Genomic DNA, 23,467 nt, shown 5'->3' with positions numbered 1-23,467 from the left:
CCCATGAGTCATGGTTTCATTCCCCACAGCTGAGCTATTACTTGAGGTTCCAGAGAATAGCCCCTGGAGTGCTATGTAAACTCCTGTGAAAACTCTCACTGAAGAAAAGTACCTGCTGTTGTCCTGTTAGCATCCTGTATTTCCTTCTGAGTAAGAAAAGCCATTGCTAAGTATGGTCTATCATAGTTCTATCAGTGTAAACTGTCTAGTTGAACCTAAAACCTTCAGAGTAAAGAGCTTATAATATAATAGCTAACAGTCATGGAATATTTATTATGTGCCATAATTTATTTAATTTAATCCTCAACTAGCCCCATGAGGTAGGGACTATTATTATCCTCATTTGACTGATGAGTGAGAAGTTGACTAACTTATGCAAAGTTCCATAGTTGGTTAGTGCAGGAGCCCATGGTGCCCAGGGTTTTCCGACTCTAGAGCCCTGGCCCTTAACTACCATGGTGTCCTGAACTGCTGTTTCATGTGTGTGTCTTATTTTCTCAACAAGACCATACTTTACTTGAAGGTATGCTGTTCATTACAATATTCCTCAAGAGGGCTTAGTATTAGTACCTTGCCCACCAAACACTTGAATAAAATATTAAAATAAGAAAAATTCATTTCTAAGAAGAACATCCCCTCTCCAACTATGCCTACCCGATTCTGATAGTTTCATTATTCTTTATGGCATCAGTCATTCTACTTTGCACTCTTTTTTTATTAAACTCTTGCTATGTGCATAACATTGTATCTTCACTAACACCATGGATTTTCTTAAATCTTAGCAACATCATCTTCTTTGCTTACTGTCTACTCTGGAACAAGAATATGCACAAAGGGAAACTCACCACCTATTTTGTATTAAATAATTGGAAAACTTTTCCAGGTCATCAGTCAGCCCCAAAGAGAACAATAAGCTCGCTTAAGTAAAACCTTACTCAAGTAGCATTACAAGTCTTCAAAGAGCTCTTCAGGCAATGCCAGAACTTATTTCTAGAAGGTAGATTTCTTTTTTAGAAGAAATGAAGCCAGAATGATAATGAGAGACCTATACTCAACTACTCACCAAATCACTAATTGCAGTGATATCTGTAATTGGTTCACTTGAAGTCTTCAAGAGACTTACCTTTCAAAAAGGGTGGGAGAAGTACTGTATCCAAGTTCACATCATCCTTGACTGTGCAGACATAAAGTTCCTGGCCTTCCTCAGAGTTGGCAGGAGAAATACTATACATTATGGATTTCATGGCATTGGCTATAAAGAAAACAGGCTATGACTGAGGAAAGCACCATTCTCAGTGACTGTAGTTTTAAAGGCACAAAAATATAATAATTTAGTCAAAAAAAAAAAACCTAAAGGATGAAGATGACTGGAGTGTACCATGGTTTAAAGTGTTTTACCCCACCTGTCTGCCTGTTCTCTAATTTTCTCTTATAAACTAACAACATTCTCTGTACCAATCGGTATCTTACACCTAATCACTATTCCTGTTCACCTTACAACAGCTCTTGCTTCTATTACATCACAGCTCTGGGATGCCTTCTGCTTTTATACATACTTCTACCCTTTATTCCTCTCCTAATTTCCTCCCTTCTCCCATCCCCCATCCAAATCCTCAAGTCATCCTTCTCATCAATAGTGTACAATTCTTTTTTCTGGACTTTCATGTTTATAAATCCTAATTTCCTAGCCCCACCTCTTGGGCTGCTTATAAAAGGAACTATTGTAGATTGATTGGATTAAGTTATCTGAAGCAAATCTTGAGTATTTTCACCCTAATTGTATAAGATTTGTACAGTGTGCTTATCTGGGAAGGCCTAGTGTGGCCCACAATGTTAGCAAGGAAAAGGTATGTACCTCGTAAAGGCCAAGTAATGTCACGTTGGAGAACGAACTTCAGCAGCTGGACCAGGGTAGAACTCTGGGAAGCTAAGCTTACCTGAGAGGGTTTCCCACTTGCTGTTTTCCTCTTCCTCCTTTTGTAGGACATGAAAGAGCAACATGTCGTTAGAGAGAAGGTCCTGGCATAGGACCTCACAATAAAGTGGGTTTCCAAAGCACCTGTGAAGGGTAGCTGCAGGGAGGTAAGTAAGGGATTGCACATTAGAGATGACCACTTTAGGGGAGCCAAGTGTAACAGTACTTCATTCCGAGGAATCTTCTTTTGTTAAAGTCATTACATACACTAACAGAGGGGGACAGAGGCACAGAAATGTAAAAAAGTAATTTCTGATTGGCCTTGAAATGCATCTTGGCAATAACTTTTCTTTCTCAACTATTTTTCTTTCATTGATGTTGAAAGGAACTAACATCCCCTTGCTAAAGGGTCTGGCAGAAAGGGGCCTTATCACATATAACTGAAGCCACCCAAGTCCTAATTGTCTTGTGAAAACCTGGGTGGATAGCCCAGGGAGGCAGCCCCTTACTTGATTACAAGAAGACGGTCTCCCTTAAATCTAGTCTCGGGGCCTCATCATGGTTACTAATGCCATTCTCTCCCCCAACTCCAGTAAGACCTGTGCCTTCTCATTTATATTATGGCACTGGTTCCTCCCTTAATGAAGTGCTCAGTTAGTCCTAGTCATTCACATCTGCAGCTCTTGGGCGATGCTCACCACCCCTAGTTCCCAACATGCCATTCTCAACAGCGAGGTTGTTGCCAACTTCGAAACAGGCATAAGGATAGCTTGAGGGCTCTGCAGGAACTGCTCGGCCCAGCCACACAGGGTGAAGATAGGGGTCAACGTCATCACCATGATGATGGGCATACTGGAGAGCAATGTTTCCAAAAACTCCCAGGAAGCTGCATCCATATACTGGGCCTCGTCAATGAGGAAAATTAGTGGTGTTTCCCTCACTGCCTGGAAAGAACAGCAAAGAAACAATAACGACCTCTGATTAGAAATGAAATCACCTGGTTTTCAAATCTACCATGAATTTCCCATCAATAATTTAAATAAAATGTTAACACAGGCCAGAGTTTTCAGAGTAAAATGTATTCTAAATCCAGGTAATATTTTACTTTATAAATATAAAATCTAGTTCCTAAAAAAAGTACTCGGTTTCTGTGGACAAGAAAATATTATACCTGAAACATGAAATAAGCATCAAAATATTCTCCAAATCAAACTTGAAGCTTTCAAATAGTTCATTCTGGCAAAAGCTTCATTTGTGTGGGAACTCATAATACCTTAAAACAGCAATTTCTAAACCAGGCTATGCATCGGAATCACCTGGGAGTGCTTGCCAGCACTCCCAATTACCAGGTCCCACTCAAACAGACTTTAAAAATCTATTTACTTTTAATCACATTCGGAACTCCCACTCCACTCTCCACTGCCTCAAGTGACCATTCTAATGTGTTTATTGCATAGTTCTTTGTTTCTATGGTGTTCTTATAAAACATGCATTGTTGTTTTGTCAAGTAATTGTTTTTATGTAAATGCAACTGTATTACAGATCACATTATTTCTCCCTCTCTTTCTAACCAGGACTGTTTTTAAGATCATTTCATATCACCATGTTTTCATATATTCCCCTATTTCTAAATTCTGCATTTTATTCCATCATGTTCATGCATGCATTCATGCCCATACCTCCCTGGCCTCCACACTGTTAAGAACATACTTGTTGAGATACATACCCAGGAGTGGAATTGCTGGGTCTAGAGGATACACATTATTAAAATTTGACTAGTTGCTTTTAGATTGCTTTCCAGAATGGTTACATCAATTTCTGCTCATACAGATTTTTTATTCCATAATCCTAAGTTAGAACATGAGTATCTGCATTTTTAACAAATACTAGGTAAAATAGCTATATAACTGCATTTAGAAACTACTATTTTAAATTAAACTACTAAAATTTTATTTAGAAACAGGATCTGGAAGAGCAAAGATCTTTTCTTGTATGCCATGGTGTGTTGTAGGATGAATCCAAGCTTAAAAGTAGAAAATAACAAGGAAGATATCAGCAAATAGGCAGGCCAAGAAACGCCTGAATCAAAGTGTGATGTGGACAGATTAAAATAAACATAAACTATCTCCATATATTAAGAGTTAGTGACATGTAGTGAAAGTACCCACCTCCTAAAGTACTTTAATAAAACACTCTTTAACTTTCTTTTGTCTGGCCACGTCATCCATGTGCGAAACTTTGAAGGACAAAGGAAACTGACCAGGAAAATTATTACGTTAGCATTTAAAATGAAAATCTAATAAAAACATGCAGGTTCTCCAAAGGGAACACAAGATAATTCTATTTTGACTGAGAATGGGTTTCTGCAAGATTGAGCACAGAGTTACAAGGGCCAATCCAACATTAATATATAGTTCAAAGGAGGAGATAGAAAATTCATGAAGGGTTAGAGACAGATATCTATCTCCTTTCCATACCAGACTCTAGTAAAACCCTTAAAGGGTTATGACTAAGGAGTAAATGACAGGTTGAACTTAGCAATGACAGTTTGGGCAGCTCCAGTACCCCAGTTATTCCAAGTATACCAGGATGAATCTGTACATGAGACTTGTCAGAACAAGATGCAACACACATCACATAACATTGTTTCCTGTGCTAGGCTGAGGCACATGAACTACCAGGAACCTGAGAGCCAAAGTGAGATGACTGCTAATCTACGTAGGCAAGGGTTTAAAGTCCCAAGCAAGGCCTATCTTCAGAGAGGGATATGTTGAGGGATTAGACAGATCTTAGTGTTCCATTCCAAAATACTCTGCAGGGTGGGTAGATTAGGAGAAGTGACAGAGGATAAATAAAACAAATTGTGGACCAGTGAATTTTTAGCTTGTTCACTACTGGAAACCCCATAAACCCTAGACCTCTGAAGGCTTTTGAGATCCAGATGCTGGTTTCAAATGATATATTCTGTGTTAAGGGAACAGGAAGGTAGGGTTAAAAAAATAAAGAAATTGGAACCAATTCAAGAACACGTGGATATAATTCCTGGGGATATGCCACTGGTGAGGGCCACCTTAATGTATTTAGTACTTTAAAATATACAATGCAATCTCTCATATACCATCTCCTTTAAAATTCACATAAAAACATACAGTAATATAATTGTTATTTCACAGGTGAAAAAGCTATGACTCAGAGAGGCTGTGATTTGCTCTAGGACATAAAACTACTAAGTGTCAGGTTCAATACTAGAATTCACTCTCCTCAAAAGGAGAAAGCCTGAGTTTTGGTGTTGAAAGAATTTCACATCTTGGTCCTACCATATATGTATATGTATATCCTCAGGTTATTAGATTAGAAAACAATCCTAGGTCTGACTATCCACAAAATATAACAGTAACCCAATTCAGAAAGCCACTGCCTTCATTACCTTCACAAATAAGAGGTCACTAAAAAGGCAGTGAAGTTGTTCTTCCACTATCCCACAAAGCTGTCTTTGTAGGCACTCTTGCCGGTAATAGGCTGGGCATGTATCAATCTCAAAGAAGATGGCCATGAGGGTCTGGATGGCATAGAAGCACTGCTTGGAATCTGCTTCCTTCAGCATCAATGGCAACACCCTGGTGAATATGACTATGGTCATCAGGAGTCCCCTGTACGACACATAGGTTACTCACTTCACCAGTCCAAGAATGCTGAATCTAATGACACAAGAGTCTCACTAACAAGAGAAAAAGGCCCCAAGAGAAGTAGGCTCTGACTAAGTCAGAAAGCAGGAGTCTTTACCTATGCCCTTCCTTCTGTGCCAGGAAGTTTATTTCAGCCAACAGTTGGCTTTTTCCATAGCCTTTTCCACCTTCATACAGAACTGCTTCTCCCTTCTTCTGGTGCAAACACCCTTGCTGTGCCATTTGGAAGGCTTCCAATTCTTTCTCCCAGTCTGTAGAGAGACAGGGAGCACCTAACACTCCTGGATATCAATAATCAACATTATTGATTGTTGCAGGCTTTTTGGTAGATACTCTATTGATTTGAATCAATTTGCAAATCTAACTCTCAGAATGGCTTTTTTCCTCCAGAATTCCCAGAAGAATCTCATTCATTGATGAGGCTTCATATCTCTTTCCAAAAAATCAATTCTGAGCTAATATATGCTGGTCTTGAGGGCTTATGCCAGAGCCTAAGTAGTAACATTCAGAAAAATTAGGCACCACCCGTGTCCACAAGGACATGGGTGTCTCTTAGCTTTTTGTAAAAATTTTCTTAATAACAATTTAGTCTTCAAAATCTGTCACTACTATGTAAAAGTAATGGACTAATAAGTATAGACTAAAATAAATACAAAGATAGGGAATATATAGTGTGGGTGACAACAGTCTTGGTGCTATTTTCACTATTCTAAGGATGATGAATTTTTCTCTAAAGATGATCCACAATAAGCTGGTCCGATCTCAATAGGTAACTCTGACTTACAAAGATTATTACTAAATGTTGGTGTTTCTCAGGCAGTTATAGGACTTCACCTGAAATTTGAATATTTGACATGGAAAAGAAATAGTAAATCCTCTTCAAAATAAATATAATTTCACTAGGAAGGTTGCTCTCTATTTTTTAATAAAGCTTAAAAGCATTTAGTCTTGCACTGTTTTGTTTTTTAAATCACATTTAGCTGTCTATAGCTGAAACAAATATGATTTAAGTTACAAAAGAAAACATACCTAACAAAGGGTGATTTTTGTTTCTCTTTCTTGCCAAATGTCTTTTTCCAAACATTCTGGGAAAAAGAACAAAGTGAAATGTATCTGTTAAAAATAGATTAGGAACAGCTGTCTTCATAAGCAAATGCTTTCATATAATTAAGGAGGTACAGAGTTCTGAATAAAAAGGTTTTTAAAAACTAAAAATTTTGGGGGAGAGGGAGTAAAGAGGGAATATTATTGATTGTTCCAGGCTCGGGGAAGTAAATGAATGGTGAAGTACACAAAGAAAAAAAGAACAAAGAAGATCTGGGTTAGTGACCTATTGCTATTCTCTTCCTGTAGGAGAAAAAGATGTTCACTGAAGAACTAGCTAAGAGCTAAACATAAAAGCTAAATCTCTCAGACACTAAAAACACTCCTTTTGTGTGTCTTATTCCAGCATGCCAGTACTAGCAGCATCTTTTTTTCCAATTTCATGTAATCAAAAACTTATTGTTCTGTAAGAGATGAGAATGAAACTATCACACAATGATACTCACATACATCTTCTGTGGCCACGATATTCATATATCTTCCCTGGGTTGGAGATGTTTTTCATCATTTTCTCTGGGAGTTTCTTGAAGTTGTAAGCAGGTAGCATGGATCTTAGATATGTTACCTCATCACAGGACACCAAACCTGGATAAGCAGTTATCATTCTGGCCGCTAGACTCACTTTTGGGCCAATAACTGTGTCAGAAAGACAGGTGGAGAATTTTTGGGCCATGTCTTCCACCTTCCTCCCTTAAGTCACAAAGATAACAGTCCAATGTCCTATTCTACCTGTATATTCGTGTCTTGCTACTGCTCCAACCACGCCACAGAATACTGGTCCATTAGTGATACTGATGGAAACAAATCCAGGGATCAGAAAAGCAACAATGGATAAACATACAGTCAGAAGCCTCCAAGTCAGGCACTAGATCTGCCACTCCCCAGATCCAGAAGTCTAGTTTTAGAGCTTAGAATGGAAAAGGCCAGAGGTTGCTGTCAGTCTATATAACACGAGGGGTACAAAGTACTGAATATTAGGGACAGAACCAAAAGAAACAGAATGGTTCCCCTAATTAAGGAGTTTTAGTTTTAGTTGGGGGTTATTAGTAAAAGATTTTCTTTCTTTTTTTTTCTTTTGAGACAGGGTCTTGCTCTATTGCCCAGGCTGGAGCACATTGGTGCGATCTCAGCTCACCGCAACCTCTGTTCCTGGGCTCAAGTGATCCTCCCACCTCAGCCTCCCAAGTAGCTGAGACTACAGGCACACACCACCATATCCAACTAATTTTTTTATTTTTTTGAGAGAGATGGGGTTTCATTATGTTTTCCAGGCTGGTCTCAAACTCCTGGGCTCGAGGAATACACCCGTCTTGGCCTCCCAAAGCATTGGTATTACAGGTGTGAGCCACCACACCTGGCCAGTAAAAGATTTTTATTTTTAAACAGCCCGGCCCGGCCCAGCCCAGCCCAGCCCAGCCCAGCCCAGCCCAGCCCACTTTCAGGAACACCACAATATCCTAACTCACTGGCTGTTTGTAGTCTCTGTTTCAGGTTCTTTCTCTCTTATCATAACCCTCCCCTGGAATTCCTCAAGCCTCAGTCAAAGGATCTTTCTCTTTATTTATGCTCTCCCAACATGAACTGAATCGGTTCTTAACTTTAAGTCCCACTTTATGCCACTCTATTCTTAAATTCACTTTCCACCAGCATTCAATCTCCACAAGGTAGCCAAAATCAGCTTTAAAGTGTTAATCACATCATATTACTCCCCTGCTAGACCTTTCCACGGTTTTCCTTTATACGAAAATATATAATTCCAACTCTTCACTATGGACTACAGAGCTTGGTGGTCTCATAGCTACCATCCCCCAACCTTGCCTCAAACCACTCTTCACCCTGCAAGCTACGTTTTGGCCTGCTTTTAGCTCCTAGAGCATGCCGAGCTTTCTCCTGTCTCAGGACCTTTGCACTTGGTATTATGTCTGAAATGCTTTACCCCTAGTTCTTCACAAGCTGTTCCCCTCATCCTTCAAGTGTCAGCTTAAATAATACCTCCTCAGAGGAGCCTCCTATGACAACCCTGTCTCATACACTCCCCTACCCTAAAATTATTTTTTGTGTTTTTTTACCACTATACTATGTTTATTTCCTTGATAGAATATATAAGGTATGATTATTGTGTTTATTGTCTGTCCCACTAAAATGGAAACTCCACGAGGGTACTCTGTCTTACTTTCCCCTGTATTTCTAGTACCCAGAAGTTGCTGGTATTAGAGTACATACACGATATAGAATGTTTATCTTCCCCTTCATCCAAACCTATGAGAAAAAGCAAACGACCTTCCACATGTGTTCCTCAAGGATAAGAGGTAAGTCAAATAATCAAATTCTTAACGGAGATGCCTCAAAGTAATTATTCTGGTGAATCTCAGAATGATGGACGGAAGCATACAGGGCACTGTCAGTAAAGGATGAGAATGTTACGTAAGTACTAAAAGGTATAAGGTCAGAGTAATTTCTGTTGGGTAAGCCTAACTAAAAAGTTCAAGAGTGGGTTCTTGCCCTGCCTGCACCTATTACAGTCCATGTCACAGGGTAGGTACTCAAAACATGGGTACTGCACAAATGAGTTTTTTCCAGATACTGGATATCTGCCAAATATCTAAAAGCTTAATACATGGCAGAAAATAAGAAAACAGCTATTCCTTCCTCACAGGATCAAAATATAATAATAAAAAGATGTTTTATAAATTTTGTCTGAATACACACTTGAGATACATTATTGTTAGAAGAGAATACTTTATTTTGAAATAAAATACAAATGTGCAAAGGAAATTAGCTCCTCCTGCCCCCCCTTTGAACAATGAGTCAAGAGAATGTGAGACTGGCTAGAATAGCAGATAATAGGCAAAGGTCTAGCTTTTCAGTGGCAACTTGAAGAAACCAAAGATGAATGATGCTAAAGGAATGACCCTTTGGTACCTGTTTTAAAGTACTTCTGGCCCTCTTCTTTTATAAACCCCCAGGAGCCCAGCACCACACCTTGTTACCCTACAATGATCACTCACGCTCCACGATGTCACTAATGTAATAACTGACGATATGGGCCAGTTTGTCCATGTCACGTTCCGACTTGCAGGTCAGGCTGAACCTGTCCATTAACGCTGTAAATCCTGACCAACAAAGCAGAAATTACGATGTTAACTCCAAATCCCAAACTTTTTGGCCCCTTTCTCCCCACACATCAGGCCAGTGTAAAGGAAACAGATCCCTTCAAGCTGAGTAATTCCTTTATCCATTAACATGGTGTAACTTAGAAACTACTAAGGGCCAGGTTGGTTGCCGCTGCCACTGGGAATCCAAAGGACCACCCTCTCTGCTTCCAAGAGCTGGAGATGGTGCCCTTTTCATCTGGAGCCAGCTCTTTCCCCTACTCTCTTAGGCTGCCTGGCTATGGGAAACAATAGGATCCCTCCTCACGTCTGGCTAGAGAACCACTCACACAGTGAGGACAGGCACCTGGTATTACCCATCTTCATATCCCTGACACAGAATAAGTATTTGTTAAATGAACGACTCGCGGAGTGGCTGCTAGATAGCTACGGCCAGAACAACGGCGGGCATATACTTACGACGCCAAGAATGAATTAACTGAACGAATAAAATAATTGAAACAGAACGCTTAATAGAAAATGCTCGGGGTTGGGAAAAACGGGTTCAAAGCCCGCCGCGTGGTCCTGTAAAAATCCTTTCCTCTGAATTTCAATTTCATCATCTTTGGGGTGAGCTCAAGGGCTGAGCCGGTTCATCCCAAAAGATGTCCTCCCACGCTAAAACGAAGATACTCAAAGTTTCCTAAGGAAGCCGCGGCACGAAGTTAAACTGTGCCTTAGCTCGCGGGAGGCTAGGCCTGTAACCGTCGAGGCCTCCAGGGGCTTAGACCCAACGGCCGCCTCTCCCGCAGGCCAGGAGACTGAAGTGCCGGCCGTCGCCCTCACCCGTCACACGGACGCCTAGGAGGACGCCCTGGGCCGTGGCGAGCTCGGGTTCCGATCCCCGAGGCTTCCGAAAGACTAGTAGGTCGGGAAGCAGCGCCGCCAAGCGGGCCTCCACAGGCCACAGAGGCGGCGTCGCATGCCGCTCGCCGGTCACCATGGCTGCCCGCCTAGGTACCGGAAACAGGGTCCAGCCGCGTAGCAGCCAATCCGCATAGCAGCCAATCCACATAGCAGGCTCTGTTGGGGGCCCTGCCGCCGACCAATCCGCGCAGGCTTCCTTGGGACAACGCCAATCGGAAGCGACTTCAGTCGCCGCCCCACCACCTTCCCACAGCCTTAGCGGGGCCTACTTCCGCGGGGAGAAGGGGCTGGAGGTGCGGCGGTCCGCGCTTTCAAAGGAGCAAAGCTGTCTTTTCTACTGGAAACGGGGGAGGTGAAGACGCTCCTACAATAAAGCCGTTGGTGTGAGATAAATATCGTGAGGTCCTTCCCCCATACCACAGAGTAGAATCTTGGGTCATCTCTGAATTTGGTAAGGACAGGTTCCACTGGCATAAATCTAAGCCAAACTCAAGCACAGTTTGACTAAAGCTATCAAATACTGTCAGTGCTTTTCCTTCATTGTGGAGAGTTTCTCCTCTCTCATCTGCCAGGGCAGGTCTACTGCTGTCCTCATGAGTGCTTCCTCGGGCTGTTTGTCTCTTGTGTGTTGATAATGGCATATCGGAGGCTTCTAGTCTTTGTTGCTTAGATTCCCAGCGACCGTAAGGTAAAGCAGTAACAAGGTGAGCATGCTGTGGATTTTTAACAATCAGAAAAGTACTTTTGTTTTGGTCTTCTGCCAAAACAAAATCTAACAAAACGTAAAAAGTACATCTTCACTACCTGAAATTCTACAATACTTAATCAAGGCTGTTTTTGTGATAACGGCTAATTTTCCTCATGGAATTACTTCATCACATTTTGATAAACACTTTCAGTAGTAGCATCAAATGTATGATCAGCCTGCAGGTGACAGAAAATATCTCCCCAACAGGGTGGAAGGGCCAAAAGGGAAGAAATTAAGGGGAGATAAAGCTAAGAGGCTCAGACATTACAAATTTGATACTGTTTACAGAGACACCGTCCATGCAGACAAGTCTTGTCGGGGGAGATCAAAATTTCAACACTGGAAACACAAACTAGAACCCAGGAGTTGCAGATTCCTCAAAAGTCACATTACTTTTCGGTTGTTTTTATAAATTTATTTTAAAAAATAACAATTGCAATGACATTAGTGATCGATCACCTGTACACCCCCGTACTGCTGGGGGAAAAACCTTCGATATAGTTGAATCCCAAAGAAAAATCAAGACATTATTATCAGGCACCCTATAGCCACAAAATGCTCTGTTGGTCCAGTGGCATCGACACTGACATGTTCAATGTACCAGTGCAGTTAAAATATATACACTTAAAATTATCCTGCAAAAAAAAAAAAGCACTCAAGTTGCATAACTAGGCATTAAACCAATTATTCATTCATCCATTCACTCTTTCTCCATCTGTAAAGTCATCACTACAGTCACAAATAAAAATGAATAAAAGAACTAGTATCAAAGAAAAAACCCAAATGTCAATACCCTGCCCCCACTTTGTGGGCTACTATGGTGTGCCAAAGTGACCACAAGAAAAGGGTCATGAGCTATTTGAAATGCAATGGCAAAATGACAACTGAAGCATTTCAAACAAAATTCAAACTCATCTCCCCCCAAATAAAAAATTCAGCAACAAGGCTGGCATTACTATGTACAAACTTACAGACACAAATAAATAGCATCTTCTAACTGTTGGCGGCTTAAGCACTCAAAGTTAGGTCTGAGTAATTTCTTTCTGAACTCTGCATCTTAGACTCCTAAATTAACCAAGGAATATAAATTCCTCATTGTTAGTAATCTATTCTCTGAAAAACTTGGGACTTACTGAATAACATTAATATCCCAAACTCTTGTAGAGCTAGAAGTTTCTAGTGAGCTTACCAAAGGATCAGTCCTTTGACATCTGGAAGCCAGGAGCAATTACCAGATCCCTGGGACTAGGAATATTTCACTTCCTGTTTCCTTTGCATAGCTCTGTACCTCTATTTCTATCATTACAATCATCTCTGTTTGTGGTGTTTTTAGAGGGCTTAATTTCTGTCTTAATACAGTTAAGCTGAAGTCAAAGAAGAACCAATTTTTATTCTTGGTATTTAACCCCCAATGTTCCTCAGAATTATTGGGTTTTCCTTGTTTCCAGAGAAGGCAGCCAACTCTTCTGAAATATCATCTTAGTTCTCTCAGGGTTCAACATCTAAAAGAGAAATAGATTTCTGAGGCACAACCCATTCTGGGAACAGTGGCCCAGTTCCTGACCCTGCCAGGCATGTTTCTTTCAGTCTGCAGTTTATTCTCACAGTATGGATGCAATGAGAAAACCTTTCTGCACAAGGCCTATGGAGAAAACATGAAAACTGGCACCAAAGAATCAGCTGCCATGGGAAGAATAAAAATGCTCGCTTTCTAGGGCCAGCATTGTGCTGCAGGAGTGAAGCCAACATCCACCTCAAGCTTTAGTGGGTAACTTGGACTCTGTCCAGGACAGTGTGACTGATCAGTGCTTTCCAGAAATTGTCAAGGACCAAATCTCAGGCTTCTTCCTTTCAGTGCTTGTTAAAGGTTCTAGAGTAAATGTGAATTACTCTCTTCATCTTAATGATCCATTCCAGGTATCCATCCACTGGAGAATCGTGCTCTATGATAACATACGGGTGTACATGCTCTCTCTCTCTCTTCCTCTCCCCCACTCTCTCCCCCTAGGCTGAAACACATGAATCTTTCAGTTCCCCAAATGCTGTCACAAAGTCTATGATTGAAAATCTCTAGTTTGGCCCTTCCTTTAGGAGTATTACAAATCTCCTCAGTGCTTCAGCAAAGAAGTTGTTGAATAGTCTTGTTCTCTACTTAGGAAAGGCAGTTTCAAGGTTTAATAACCCTCTACATTGTCTTAGAAGTAGCCACAGCAAGTACGATGGTCCAGATTGACCAGTCAACAGAGGGACAAGCAGGCCACAACTTTTCAAAGCTAGAAAAAGAGATTCGGCAATGTATATTTTTAGTGCTTGAGTCTTTTATCATTCTATCCCCAGAATTAGCTTTTTCTTGGCTAGAGTCCAGAAATATCAACCTACCATCTGGGCAGAGAGGAATTCTTATTATTACCACAGATTGGAAAAATGTATCTCAGGAATTTATTGTTTCCATATCACAAGATAGAACTTCCTTGCCTGGAAGCCATCTCTGAATACAAAGCGTCCACTCAGTTAGTCAGTGTGAGATTCCCCCACCAGAGGGATAAATGCTGTCTAGATTCCATGGGAAGGAGTGGGCTGCTGCTTTCCTGATTGCAGTTTTGGTTGAGAAGGTCGTTCTTCCCTGCTGAGATGGCTGGCTGACATCACCAGTCAAGGTAAGTGCTTTGTGTACTGCTGGGGTGGCATGTGTCTCCTTGCATCATCCGAATCCATGAAATGTCAATGTCATCAACAGTCTGAAATAGGTCCTGACTGAAAGAGTAAGACAATGGCTTGCAACTTCAATTTGCCAGGCATCGCTGCAATTGTAATACTGAGCCACTTATTAAAAACTAAGTGGTTTCTGTCCTGTAGAAAAGGGCAGAATGTGATCATCAATGTCCCATTGGAAGAGTTGATCAATTTCCTGGAACAGTGAGAAACATGACCTTGATCAGCTCCATCACATGGCGTGGGGTTAGGACACTCGGATGATCTGGGTCATTGCTTCTTCATCGGCTTGGTTTGGATCCTAGAGACAAAGATGACACGATGATTAAAGTCCTTTGCAAAAGCAACAGGAACTCATGGCTCTCACTACTTATCCCCCCAAGAGAATACACATAACTTTACCAAGTAAATCAAAGGCTTGTAATACATCTTAAGTCTGCATACATGGCTTAAAGTGTAGCCCCATTAGGAAAGAAGAGACAATAAACCTTATTCTTAAAAGAATTTAAAGTCTGGCCTGCACTCCATGGTGAAACACTGCAGGGCTGTTAGTGTATCTCTTTCCTAAGAACCTTGTGTTGTTCTCTATACTTAAGGGTTAAGAGTATTCAGATTCAGGTGTCTAAGGAAAAGACCCAGAGGAACCATGTCATGCTGTATTTTTGTCACTGTTTTTTGATCATCATTTAAATACTGAGTACTTAGCAGGGCTGGAAAGAATCATTAGAATCTATACACTTTAATGTACTCGTTTTACAGATAAATCTGAAGGCCAGATGGGTAAGTGATTTGCGTGGACTAGGGTCAGGGTCAGAAAGTTAGGAGTCCAGCAAGGGCTAACTCCCAAATCTCCTGACTCCCATTTAATCTTCTTTCCACTAAACTCTATATGCTGTTTCTCACTTAAGACCTACAGTGTTAACACAAGGATAAATCCTTGGAAGCTTTTTGCAACACTCTGCAAGAACCACCTTTAGTTCCCCCATACCAAGGCTCTGAAGCCTTGGTAGGCAGGATCTGAGAAAAAGCTGAAAGCCTTCTGGAGATGGAAGACTGGAACTGGGTCTTGAACAATGAGCAAAAATAACTAGCATTTACTGAACTCACCATGCACTAGGTATGGTGCTACACAGATGCCTAATGTGGATTAATGAATGAAATCCCTACAACATTGCTGTGAAGTATCAACAGTATTCCACTTTACAGATAAAAATAAAAGAGGCTGAATTGACCAAGATCATATTGTTAGCACACAGAATGAGGAGAGTTCCTGGCACAATGCCCTCCCGGCACAATAGCTGTCAGGCCCACATTCATACACTGTATGAATGAATAGCAATGAGAAAGGAGGGGCTCTCACACTACAGGTGAGGACTAATAGCACTGAAAGAGTTGTTAGTGTTCATGTGTGGGGACACCGAGGAAACCTAGTTTGATTGTTGAGAGGGGTGATAAGGCAAAGTTGCTTAGATGTTATACAGAAATAGTTAGAGATTTGATGCAGTTAAGAAATGAGAACTATTAATAGCATGCATCCTTGACCTGGGGACTGGCAGGTTAAAAAAAACACTTTAACCATCTGGCAGTACTATATAAGGCCAATTAGAGGAGACTGGAGATTAATTTGATGGATATTGCAATAGTGCAAGTGGAATGTGATGTTAATATAGAATGGAGTATCAGCAAATGGGAGGAATCTATTAATTCAAGAAACACTGATTGCTTGGTTCAGAACTGGATACTAAACCCAACAAATACATCTAAGTCAGTACTTAAATACAACTTACTTAAATAGAATTAAGTCCAATAAATATAACAGAGAACAAAACAATCCTCTACCCTCTATACAACTTATAGTCTAGTGAAGGAAACAATCTTGAAAAATTCAACAACTTAAATATTATTACACTGTAAAGAAAAGGGCCAAGCGCAATGGTGTGCGCCTGTAATCCTAGCACTTTGGAGGCCAAGGCGAGAGGATCGCTTGAGCCTGGGAGTTTGAGACCAGCCTGGGCAACAAAGTGAGACTCCATTTCTACAAAAAATTTAAAAATTAGCTGGGCATGGTGGTGCGTGGCTATAGTCCCAGCTACTCGGGAGCCTAAAGTGGGAGGATCACTTGAGCTGGGAGGTCAAGACTAAAGTGAGCCATAATCACACCACTGCCTCCAAAAAAAGAAAAGATGTTGTAAGAACATACTGAGAGAGAAGAGATCTATTCTAGATAGGGTATTTAATTAAACCCAGACCTAACAGATAGGGAGATAGCCATGAAAAAGATAAAGGGCATACAGACTGAAAATTCTAAGGACAAAGACCCATGGCAGGAAATAGACCAATGAACAGTAAACAGCAGCGTAGAGACCAAGAAGTAGAAATGCAGTTAGAGGTAGACAGAAGCTAGAGCATGTAAGGCTTTGCTGGGCATAGTAGTAAGCACTTTGGATGTCAGTCCAAGCGCAAATGGGAAAGGGTAGGGGTTGAAGGAGCTTGAGCAGAACAGGGACTTGATAGGATAAACATTTTAAAAAGATCACACTAGGATGTGGAGAGTAGGCTAGAGGGGGACAAAAGTGGAAGAAGGGAAACCAAATTAAGCAGCTATTTTATAAATCTAAGCCAAAGAAGAGAGGATTAGACCAGGCTCACATCAGTTAGAAGGGAAAAAAGTAAACATTCAAATTATATTTGTGATGGGGTAATAAAACTTGTTCAATAAAAATAAAACTTGTTCCTTGAAAATTAAGAAAAGTGTGATTTTCAAGAAAGAATGAATAGTAATAAGTGACATAGACGAAGAGCATCTATCTCAACCCTGCAAGTAGCTGGGACTGCAGGCATGCATCACCAGGCCTGGCTAGTTTTTGTATTTTTTTGTAGAGTTTTGCCATGTTGCCCAGGCTGGTCTTGAAATCCTGGGCTTCCCACCTCAGCCTCCCAAAGTGTTGTGATTACAGGCATGAGCCACCAAGTCTGGCCTAGTGGTTTTAAGATAAAAGATAATCTAAAGAGACATAAGATTGCATCCAGTTTAGAGAATGTGAGTAGTCCCAGAGTAGGAAAATAGCAAGAGGACACTGCTGAAGGCTTCAACTCAAGTCAATACAAGGTAATAAAGAGAAGAATAAAATGTATATGTCTTCCTACCTGCATATGGGGACTATCCTTTTCCTTTGGAGAGAAAAATCGTCCACCTTCACCACGCTTCCGTGCCATGGCATGACGGTGCCGAGACTCATGCAGGTATTTCTAAAACGAGAAATATAACCATTTAACTATTAATACTATCCAGAACTAGCACAGTTATCTAGTGCACAAATTCCATTCTCCAAAGTTTAAGACAGCTGGGATCAAAGTCACAAGGGACAATTATGACTTAGAATGACGATGAAAGCTTTGGAGAAAACACCTAGTAAGTAATATAGCTAACCATATATAACTACTGTAAGACTGTGAATGCTTACAGTATGAATTTTTTTTTAAAAAAACAGACTACCACCTACACTTCACAATATATACACTTTCCTCTGCTTTAATAACAGGCCAAATTTCGTTTGAGCAAATGAGTGTTCAGTAAAAAGACTTTCCTAGCATTAAAGTTTATTATTATTATTTTCTAGAAACGGGGTTTCACTCTGACACCCTTGCTGTTGGACTGCAGTGGCATGATCATGAATCACTGCAGCCTTGAATTCCTGGGCTCATGTGATCCTCCTGCCTCAGCCTTCCAAGTAGGACTACAGGCATTTGCCACCACACCAGGCTGGACTTTCCTAGCCTTATCTGCATGTTAGGTGTGATCAGGTAACTAAATTCCGGCTAGTGAAAGGTACAACTTCTTCAAAGTTTCCTTGAAAGAAAGGGTACCTGGCCGGGTATGGTGGCTCACGCCTATAATCCCGGCACTTTGGGAGGCCCAGGCAGGTGGATCACCTGAGGTCAGGAGTTCGAGACCAGCCTGGCCAACATGGTGAAACCCCGTCTCTACTAAAAATACAAAAATAAGCTAGGCGTGGTGGCGCACACCTGTAATCCCAGCTACTCAGGAGGCTGAGGCAGGAGAATCACTTGAACATGGAAGGTGGAGGTTGCAGTGAGCTGAGATTGTGCCACTGCACTCCGGCCTGGATGACAGAGCAAGACTGAGTCTCAGAAAAAAAAAAAAAAAAAGAAAGGGTACCTTTCTTGTTCCCTTTCTTCCTAGGCTGGAGCCTAAGCAGGAATCTTGGACCATGAACAGCACACTAGCAATATTAAAGCAGTGAAACAGGTCTTGAGAACTGTGAAAATATGCTACCAGTCCAGGATAATTTATCTCTGGACTACTTTTATGTATGAAAAGGAATAACATCTTATTTAAGCCACTGTTTGTTTTCGTTGTTATAACTGCAGCTGCATATTAGTAATAACAAATGCTAACTCTTACAAAAGAGACAACAAGTATCTAACGTCAATTGTTTGGAAGGTACGTGAGAAAACAAGCCATATAAAAGATAATTTCAAAAGTAGAACCCTGCTATTCTCCTTTCCTATATCCTTCCCAATGTTATACATACCCTTCTCTCCTTTGGAATTTTCCCTTCTGCCTCTAGTTTAGCTCGGGCTTGCCTCCTCTTAAGAATACGGTGGTATTGTTTGGCATTCACGTAGAGAGGCTCTTCTTCAAGCATCTCTGCTCCAGGTAGAGGGATTCTTTGGATAGCAGGCACAGAGCCAGCCCCAGGAACCATCTGTGTGAACAGGAAACCAGAGCTTATTGGTGGCATGAAGTATGGACATAGAAACAGTTTCTTGGTTCCTCTTCATCCATTTTTTTTGTAAATGCCACAAAAAGTAATTTTTATAGGGTACTTGGGTAAATGCGGATCCCTGGAGAAATTTATACTAAAGATCTGCACTTTAAACAAACACCCCAGATGACTGTGTCATAGGAGGTTCAGGTGCCACTCTGAGAAACTATATAACCATGCCCTAAATTCATGTCCACCCATGGCTCTAGATATTTCTGTTGCCATCTAATGGTCAGGAACAGTAGTCATAAGACAAAAAAACAGCACAAAAATAGATAGACCAAGTGCTACTAAATGCCTATATTTATAAAAATAATTTAATAGTTAACTTATAATTCAATCCTAATTTTTCTTAAAAAACACCAAAACACTGTACTAAATGTACGTGAAAACAAGTAACAGAGTCCTGTACCCCACAGCTCTTTCCCAAATACAACCGCTTTGAATAACTATATTGAATCTTTTATAAAAATTATTTATTTTTCATTCAATTCGTAGAAACGAGGTCTCTCTACGTTGCCCAGGCTGAGCTCAAACTCCTGGACTTAAGCCATCCTCCTGGATTAGCCTCCCAAGTAGCTAGGACTACAGGTGCATGCCACTGAGCCAGGGTTGGTTCTGTTTCTTTTCATAGCTTCCTCCACCTCTGTGCAGACTTCTGTTACTCATTCTTAATTTATGCATTTTAACATCCTATTTTGACATATGAGGATTTAGCTTTCAATTACACCACCCAAATCTTCCTATCTTCCCAATACATTTACATCACACTTTTTTTTTGGTTTCTCTATCAATTACAATCTTTCTAATTTTTAGCTTATTTCTTATTTTGTCCATCATGGGCAATACTACTTTCCACTTCTCAAAGATTAGTATATAATTCCCTTCGTTATTTGAATTCTGAAAAGAATTGCATAAAATCACTATTTATCCATTGCTTTATCTCCAGCATCTAGAATAGTCCCTGGTGAATAGTCCCTGGCACATAGTAGGTGCTCAGAATGAATTACGGTTTGTCATAATGTTATTGTCAAAGTAGATTACCGACAGTGCCTTAAGGATCGATCTCAATCCCAAGAGGTCAACATAATAAATTTTAGGAGGCATCAAGTTGCATGTTCAAGAAAATTTCAAAGACAAAGCTGAAAAATACATTTTCTTACCATGACCATCCCTCCTGAATTGACCACATTGCCTGCCACTGGTAGTGTCACAGTGACAGTCCCTTGCCCACTGCTGGTTGTGTTGGTATTGGCTCCTGTTTGAACAATCTGTGCTCCTGCCAAACTGGCTGCTGGGATAGTGATCATGCCTGAAACAGGGACTGTAACTTTAAGAAAACAAAACATAAAACAAACAAAAAACAGGCACACAGAACAGAAAGAAGGGAACATAGTTAGTCCCTCTTCTATCTGGTACACACTCACTGATCCTGGCAAAACACACTGAAAAACACAAGGGGAGAAAAAGTACTCTCCCACTGTGGTGTGCTATATATAATCTAAGTAATCACAATCTTTGAAACTCTATTAACTTTCTAGGTCCCAGTTTTGAGTAACTCTATCCTTAGCAGTTTTCAAAAGGTGAAAAGGTTTGGAGGCCTCCTCTTCTATAGGTCAGTCTGACTATAGCTATACCTACTGCTCTTGTACATAATGAGCAATCTGCTTCAGGACAGAGATTTTAAAACTTATACTTTGTTTATCTCAAACTGACAATGAGTCAGTTGTAGTATTAAAACTTAAAATTAAACCAAGCATTCCAAGTCCCCAGACTATCAATAGCAGCACTTGAGGATTTGTTCACCATTCTGTTTGAGCTCTTGCCTGGGCTCAATCCAGTTCCGGGCCTCCCCGGAGTAATACAAGAGCACACAGTGCACTCTCTGGATCCTGTATATTGCAAATTTGCAATCACAAAGTCATGGAATCTAACAAAGATGTCCTTTTTTGATTTAACTATTTGACTAACAGGTGCTTCCAAAAGCCTTCAAGTTCAGTTTCTGCACTCCTCCTCCCAGACCAAACAGATCTCTCTATTATTTATGTTATCTATTCCTAGAACATACTTCCATGAGGGCCCTGCATTGTATTTATTTGTTCACATGTCTCTCTTACTAGACTAGAGGCTCTTTGAGGACCCTTCTTAGTAAAAGTGCTGTATACATAATAGTCATTTAAAGTAATGGAATGACCCAGAAAAAAACATAAGCAGCAATAGCACTCTAAAGCCAACTTGATTTTTGATCTATTTCTCTCTTTACCAATGAACTCCCTATTTCTAATCTTCTGTTTAGAAACACTTCTTCCCTAAAAGCTTACACAATCCCTAGATTAGCAACCACTGTAGAAACTGCTACACATGGAATCACTGTTGGTCACGGATGGTGACAAGAAACCAACAATCAATGGAGAGCTAGAGGAAATCTTTTTTTTTTTTTTTTGTCCAAAAATATGTAGTGTCAAGTTCACCACTCAAATTCTAAAGATGTCAGTTGTCTAAGGGACAAAAAAGTTGCCCCCAAAAGTCCTAGGGAAGCTTATGGGTACACTTACCTTGCTGGAGAATGGTGCCATCTGCATTAACTGGCTGATAGACGATGGTCTGCCCTTCAGCAGTCTGTGCCACTTGCTGTCCCTGGACAGCAATCTGCTGCTGTGTCTGGAGGAAATAAGTAATGACACAATTCAATAGATCCCAAAGATACTAACAAAGAACAATGGAGTCCTTAAAAAAAAAAAATTATTTTTTTGAGACAGAGTCTCACTCTGTCGCCAGGCTGGAGTGCAGTGGCGCAATCTCGGATCACTGCAACCTCCGCCTCCTGGGTTCAAGCGATTCTTCTGCCTCAGTCTCCCGAGTAGCTGGGATTACAGGCATGCGCCACCATGCCCAGCTAATTTTTGTATTTTGACAGAGTTTCACCATGTTGGCCAGGATGTTCTTGATCTCTTGACCTTGTGATCAGCTTGCCTCGGCCTCTCAAAGTGCTGGGATTACAGGCATGAGCCACCGCGCCCGGCCAAAAATATATTTTTTTATGGTTTTCATCCCCTTTTCTACTATACATGCTATACATGAAATATCTGACTCAGTTATCTGACTCTTCCAAATCAGTTTTGCTCCTGTGTGACAGAGCTAGTGGAATTACCTGAGTCTGGCCAGCAGTGACGGCCGTCTGGGGCTGCTGGATGATGATCTGCTGGGTCTGGCCCTGCTGGCCCTGCACCTGCACAGCCTGTCCACCCTGGATCTGGATCTGTCCAGGTGGGACCAACTGTATCTGCAGAAAAGAACATAAAAAAAGGATTGTACTCTACTGACACTGGTCTCCTTTGGTCCCCGAGAGTTATCCACATTTCTCTAGAAAGCAGAAAATGTTCTGAAGAGGAAAAAAGAAGTCCTGCTCTGCCCTCCATTATGAAGTAGACACAACTTATTTTCCATTTATGAAACAAATAGGGAATTTTGACACTGTCTGGATACCTGATATTAATAAATCAATGTCAGTTTTTATGAAAGATAGCAGTGGTATGATTATATATATTGAAAAGCATGCATATTTAAAATACACTCTGGGCCGGGTGTGGTGGCTCACGCCTGTAATCCTTGCACTTTGGGAGGCCGAGGTGGGTGGATCACTTGAGGTCAGGAGTTCGAGACCAGCCTGGCCAACATGATGAAACCCTGTCTCTACTAAAAATACAAAGATTAGCCGGGCATGGTGGTGCACGCCTGTAATCACAGCTACTTGGGAGACTGAGGCCGGAAAATCACTTGAACCGGAGGTGGAGGTTGCAGTGAGCCGAGATCACGCCACTGCACTCCAGCCTGGGCGACAGAGCGAGATTCCGTCTCAAAAAAATAAAAAAATAAAATACACTCTAAAGTGCTTTATTATTATTTTTTAACCTTGCCATTTTGGTGAATGATAAAGTACTTTTTTACAGAGGAAATACTATATATATTAAAAATGCTGAAAGCCGGGTACAATGGCTTAATGCCCGTAATCCCAGCACTTTAGGAGGCTGAGGCGAGCAGATTAGGTCAGGAGTTCGAGACCAGCCTGGGCAACATGGCAAAACCCTGTATCTACTGAAAAATACAAAAATTATCCAGGCATGGTAGGACATGCCTGTGGTCCCAGCTACTTGGGGAACTGAGGTGGGAGGATCATTTGAGCCTGGGAGGCAGAGGTTGCAGTGAGCCAAGATCCGCACCACTGCACTCCAGCCTGGGCAACAGAGCGAGTAACTGTCTCAAAAAAACAAACAAAGAAAAAACCCAAAATGTATTCTACTCTAGTCAAATGTGACTGCAGCCCAGGACAACACCTTGATAAGGGCCTTGAGAGGACCTTGAAAGAATCCAACACAGCTGTGTCAGGATTCCTAACTCACAGAAACTATAAAATAAATTTTTTTTTTTTTTTTGGAGACGGAGTGTCGCTCTGTGGCTCAGGCTGGAGTGCAGTGGTGTGATCTTGGCTCACT

The 23,467-nt window shown here is 41.0% G+C and overlaps 2 protein-coding genes across 24 annotated transcripts in view; both read right to left on the bottom strand.

Annotated features, from left to right (window-relative positions):
* The window catches only part of LOC100981424 (adenylate cyclase type 10-like), a 28,369-nt gene extending 17,531 nt beyond the window's left edge, over nucleotides 1-10,838 (bottom strand). The window contains exons 1-9 of one of the 2 annotated variants that reach the window (XM_055113573.2): nucleotides 10,644-10,838; nucleotides 9,714-9,818; nucleotides 8,929-9,103; nucleotides 7,435-7,496; nucleotides 7,152-7,341; nucleotides 6,631-6,686; nucleotides 2,614-2,855; nucleotides 1,938-1,974; nucleotides 1,124-1,252 (exon numbers count right to left, since the gene is read on the bottom strand). In XM_055113573.2, the coding sequence (XP_054969548.2) occupies nucleotides 1,124-1,252; nucleotides 1,938-1,974; nucleotides 2,614-2,855; nucleotides 6,631-6,686; nucleotides 7,152-7,309 (622 nt within the window). In that variant the 5' untranslated portion in view covers nucleotides 7,310-7,341; nucleotides 7,435-7,496; nucleotides 8,929-9,103; nucleotides 9,714-9,818; nucleotides 10,644-10,838. Of the gene's footprint in view, nucleotides 1-1,123; nucleotides 1,253-1,855; nucleotides 2,856-6,630; nucleotides 6,687-7,151; nucleotides 7,342-7,434; nucleotides 7,497-8,928; nucleotides 9,104-9,713; nucleotides 9,819-10,643 lie in introns of those variants that run through there. The other variant, XM_055113574.2, reaches the window with a different exon arrangement.
* Nucleotides 10,839-11,865: 1,027 nt separating this feature from the next.
* Nucleotides 11,866-23,467, bottom strand: part of NFYA (nuclear transcription factor Y subunit alpha) — a 27,033-nt gene continuing 15,431 nt past the window's right edge. For 14 of the 22 annotated variants that reach the window (XM_008958840.6, XM_003833324.6, XM_034962048.3 and 11 more), the window contains 6 exons: nucleotides 22,126-22,257; nucleotides 21,530-21,635; nucleotides 20,138-20,304; nucleotides 18,741-18,914; nucleotides 17,332-17,433; nucleotides 11,866-14,485 (listed from right to left, as the gene is read on the bottom strand). In XM_008958840.6, coding sequence (XP_008957088.1) covers nucleotides 14,432-14,485; nucleotides 17,332-17,433; nucleotides 18,741-18,914; nucleotides 20,138-20,304; nucleotides 21,530-21,635; nucleotides 22,126-22,257 — 735 coding nt within the window. In that variant the 3' untranslated portion in view covers nucleotides 11,866-14,431. The remainder of the gene's footprint in view (nucleotides 14,486-17,331; nucleotides 17,434-18,740; nucleotides 18,915-20,137; nucleotides 20,305-21,529; nucleotides 21,636-22,125; nucleotides 22,258-23,467) is intronic. The other 8 variants (XM_008958837.4, XM_055113576.2, XM_063605282.1 and 5 more) reach the window with 1 other exon arrangement.

Source organism: Pan paniscus, chromosome 5 (assembly GCF_029289425.2).
Source record: "Pan paniscus chromosome 5, NHGRI_mPanPan1-v2.0_pri, whole genome shotgun sequence".
Classification (NCBI taxonomy): domain Eukaryota; kingdom Metazoa; phylum Chordata; class Mammalia; order Primates; family Hominidae; genus Pan; species Pan paniscus.
The sequence above is the reverse complement of the archived record's forward strand: the minus strand, read 5'-3'. Positions and strand labels throughout refer to the sequence as shown.